This window comes from Nelumbo nucifera, chromosome 7 (genome assembly GCF_055504915.1).
Source record: "Nelumbo nucifera cultivar China Antique chromosome 7, China Antique-T2T, whole genome shotgun sequence".
Taxonomy (NCBI): Eukaryota; Viridiplantae; Streptophyta; class Magnoliopsida; order Proteales; family Nelumbonaceae; genus Nelumbo; species Nelumbo nucifera.
This window is the reverse complement of record NC_142655.1, coordinates 25,624,586-25,628,801: the sequence shown is the minus strand read 5'-3', so window position 1 is coordinate 25,628,801 and position 4,216 is coordinate 25,624,586. Positions and strand designations below refer to the sequence as shown.

Here is a 4,216-nt window from a genome sequence, read left to right as displayed (position 1 = left end):
ATTAGTGGGGATTGGGGTCCATGCGGGGCAGGGAGTGCTCCCCCTATCCCCGCACCGTCCCCACCAATGGGGATGAAATTTTCTCCATCTCCGTCCTTGCAAGGGGGAAATTATCCCCATCCTTGCCCCATTCTGGGTAGATCCCCATGGGATCAGGGAAATGGGGAAAATTGTTATCCCTAAGTTTAATAAACAACCCTACCTAAAATTAATTATTGTTATTTTTGTATTGTAAAAAATTATTAAAAATAGTATATAAAATATAAATGATTATTAATTATTATATAAAACAATCGTATACTCTTACATGTTTCTATTGTTTATCTTTGACTTAATAAAATCTCGTGCATTGCACGGGTCCTTGCTAATATATATATATATATTAAAACAAGAAAGTCTAAAAATTTTCTTTTTTTTTGAATTTTTTATTTTATTAATTTCATGTTAATAAAACAATTCAGATGTTATATCTGTAGCATCATGCCAAACATATACTTAGAAGTTAGAACTATTGACAATCAAAAACCTATGATTTCTTTCTTTTTTTTTTGTTTTAAGTTGAACAGTAACAATAGTACTGATGAATGCAAATTTTAACAATTATAAGTTTGAAATTGATTATGGTATTATAATTTTGACACATTGGGTTTCATTTATGAAATCCGATTGCACTCATTTCACTAGGAAGCAATCTGAATTAGTGAATTGGTGATCATTTTTATTTGATGATTTATGTCTGCAAGTAGGATTTTCCAAATTTCTTAATGAAATGTTGTCCTTCTTAGTGATGGCTGCCTCTACGAATCATTGAAGTACGCCGGTACAGTGATGACCGCATTCTTGATTGCATGACCCAGAAACGCTTCTGCATATTCCTTCATCTTAGTCAACACCATGGACGAGATCTCTTCGGCAGAGAAGCGTTTCTCTTCGCCTTTGTAGTGAACGACGATCATGGGCTTGTCGCCGGGTCCTGCAATAATCTTGAAGGGCCAGAGTTTCATGTCGCACTGGACAGACGGATCAGAGAATCGCCGCTTAGCGTCGAAGACGGTATTGGCTGGGTTCAGGGCCACTTGGTTCTTCGCTGCATCACCGATCAGTCTCTGTGTATCAGTGAAGGCGACATAGGAGGGAGTGGTTCGGTTGCCTTGGTCGTTGTTTTTGTGCAGGATTGTATTTTTATTTTTATTTTTTTCTTTCTTTTTATTGTAGAAGTTGCAGTAGCACTAGAAGGGGGTGGGAGGGGAAGATATCTCACGTGTAAATTGTTGCAGTAATAATGAGGTCACATAAAAATGGAACAACTGTCACCAAGTCATTGAATTAGCAGTAGAATGGGGTTGGTAGAAAATCCGGATGAGGGGAATGTGGCAGATGATGAATCCTCTACAGCCTTCCACAACGAGGAGAACAGAATTGCCCTGAGAACTCAGGTGAAGGATGCCCCAGCGCATGGCACATGTCCCAAAAAGCGAGGACTCTCCGCATAAAGGTATGGCTTCCTTCTCCCACTCTAACATTTTATCTCTCTTGCGCCCTTGCTCTCTCTCTTCAACTCTTCTACCCTATGACCCGCTTGTCCTCAACAACAACTTAGCCTGACCAATCTCCTCTCTCGCTTACAGATTTAAGCGTCGGAGTGCTCCTCCCCGGGGAACCACCTTCGGGCCTCTGACTTTGTCTTTGTAAGTCATCGGCCTCACCACCTCATCTAATACTTTAGTTAAAAGGGGAAATGGGGAAAAATGAGGACCTTAATTGTCTCAATTTAGGGTAAAAAAGCATTTTCTCTTTGTTGCTAGTTTTATGTAGAAGAAATGAAGTTAAAATGTGACAAGGTACATAAATCTACACTTATCCTCTCCCTCACCCCCATCTATTCTATATGAGCTAAAAGCAAAAAGTATGTAAACATGCTAAAAGCACTTCATCCAATTGCATAAGAGCATCTCCCCATGAATTTTAAATGCATAGGAGATGTTCCCAATATGCAACAAGATGACATGTTCTTGGTATGTTAACACACTTTACACACACATGCATGCATCAAAGGGCTTTTCCTTCAAGCAAGTGACAAATGGCAACCTATCTTATGAAGAAAGAGCATCTAAGAAGTGGGTGATTCCACTCACAAAAAAAAAAAAGAAAACCTCTATTCTCAAAAGTTCATTTGAAATATTTATATGGCTACCCATCAAAATAAAACTCACCACTTCAAATGACATGGTTCTATACTAGCCTTTGTAACTAACCTTCCTAATTAAAATAGAAGACTCATTCTGTTAAATGAAATAGATCATCAATTACAAATTAAACCTAATTTAATGTGCTAAATTAAATAAGAAATCCAAATCAAACTTACCACGTAAACATAAGTAAAAAGGTTGTGTTTGGAATCAGTGTAAAATGTCAAATACACTGATGACGTTTTACATTGAACTAGAAAGTGACCGTTGCTTTTTTGAAAATAGTGATGGGTGGAAGAGTGTAAATTTTACAACGATAAAATCGATATAGTTTTTACATCGATTATCGATTAAAACTATAGAATTGATGAGGTTTTACATTGATTATCGACGTAAAACTACACTCCATCCAGACACATGCAAAATTGAACTGAAGTGTAGTTTTACATCGGTAATAATTATACCCTCTTTCCAAATGCATACAAAACCAAACCGATGTAAAATTTACATCAATTCTTGGTTTACATCACATCCAAATGCAGCCTAAATCTCAAACCAAATTATAAATGGTGTGAAACTCATTCTTCTAGATAAAATGGGTTATTAGTTACAAATAAAACCTGATTTAATATCTTAAATCAAATAAAAAACTTATCTATAAAAAAATCTTTACCAAAAAATCAAAAATCAAACATAAAAGTTAACCTAAATTTGCAACAAAGATAATGGGTGTCAAATTAATAATACTTTTTATGGGATCATTTTCTAGTATACATACTAAAGAAAAGCCCTTCGGCTAGAAAACTTCTACTTCAGAGAAATGGCACCATATCTTCCCAAGAAAGAGCATTCAAAGAATTTTTTTCTACTCTCAAATAGAAGTATTTGTTTTCCTTAAATACATGCTTATCCACTCTCAAAAAAGTGAGAATAGTTAACTCCACTCTAGAGAAAAAAAAAAAAAAAAAAACTCTAACTTTAAACATACAATTACCCATTTCAAAAGATGGAAGCCTGGAACACATATTAATCTTTCTCATATAATTTTCTAATTCAAATAAAATACTATAAAAAATACAAAAAAGTAAACAGGAGATCTTTATATATTATTAATTAAATAATCGGGTTAGAACTTAGAACATAAAGAGCTGGAAACTTTGCCATAAAAAAAAAACTTTTTTTTGGCAAAATAAACCATTTAAACTAGGTGACAGCCAATTCAGTTTCTTTATGAATGTAACCACTCTCCCATAAAATATAATTAAAATGAATGATTAGGGTTTTTTCACTCTTCCCAAACTTGGCCTAAAAGGTTTATCATAAAAAAAATAGAATCTTGTCAGAAGTGGGATTTGAACCCACGCCCTCTCTCGAGGACCAGAACTTGAGTCTGGCGCCTTAGACCACTCGGCCATCCTGACCGTGATGCTATTTTTCTGTAAAAATATCTTAATGTAAGAGTCATTTTTGTCGTACCAAAGATGACTTCAAAAAGAGTTTTTTTTTTCAGGAAGTTCGGATAAATTCGGATGTAAACACCTTGTCACGTGCTAAAAGGCTCTCCCCTGTGCGGTCCTCATTTGATATCTGAGATCCATATCAGACCGAATTTCAGAATTGGGCGAGATATTGACAGACTTAAGCTGTTATGCATGGACTTGACCCGGATCCAACCTGGTCCCTGGTTGAAATTGTAGTTGTATTGGGTCTTATCCATCACCGTAGTTTACAAAATTTGTGTGGAATTATCAAAAGAACGATTTCTGAATGGTTCAAGTACCTAATTAAGTAAATATTATCGAAAATGAATAAAAAGGTAAAAAGGTTATTGTTTAATTTACCTCCTGAGAAATAAAAAAATAAAAAAAAAGGAAAACGCTAGTAAGTGCACTTATCCAAGTATTTTACAAGGAAACATTTGCCCAAATAAATGATTACCCCAAAAACAAACTAAGCCTTATGTCCCGTTAGTTTTGCAGTAAAAATGGGGGAAGGGAGTAAGTAGATTGGTCCCATAGAAATACAAT

General features: G+C 35.2%; 1 protein-coding gene and 1 non-coding gene across 2 annotated transcripts; both read right to left on the bottom strand.

Annotated features, from left to right (window-relative positions):
• Nucleotides 1-797: 797 nt before the first annotated feature.
• Nucleotides 798-1,523, bottom strand: LOC104593681 (heat shock cognate 70 kDa protein-like). Its single transcript, XM_010253647.1, has 2 exons — nt 1,394-1,523; nt 798-1,087 (listed from the first exon to the last, which is right to left on the bottom strand). The coding sequence occupies exons 1-2, from the start codon at nt 1,521-1,523 to the stop codon at nt 798-800; spliced, it is 420 nt and encodes a 139-aa protein (XP_010251949.1).
• A 2,003-nt stretch (nt 1,524-3,526) lies between these two features.
• TRNAL-CAA (transfer RNA leucine (anticodon CAA)) lies at nt 3,527-3,610 on the bottom strand. Its single transcript has one exon. It is a non-coding gene; the product is annotated as a tRNA-Leu (tRNA).
• Nucleotides 3,611-4,216: the final 606 nt, after the last annotated feature.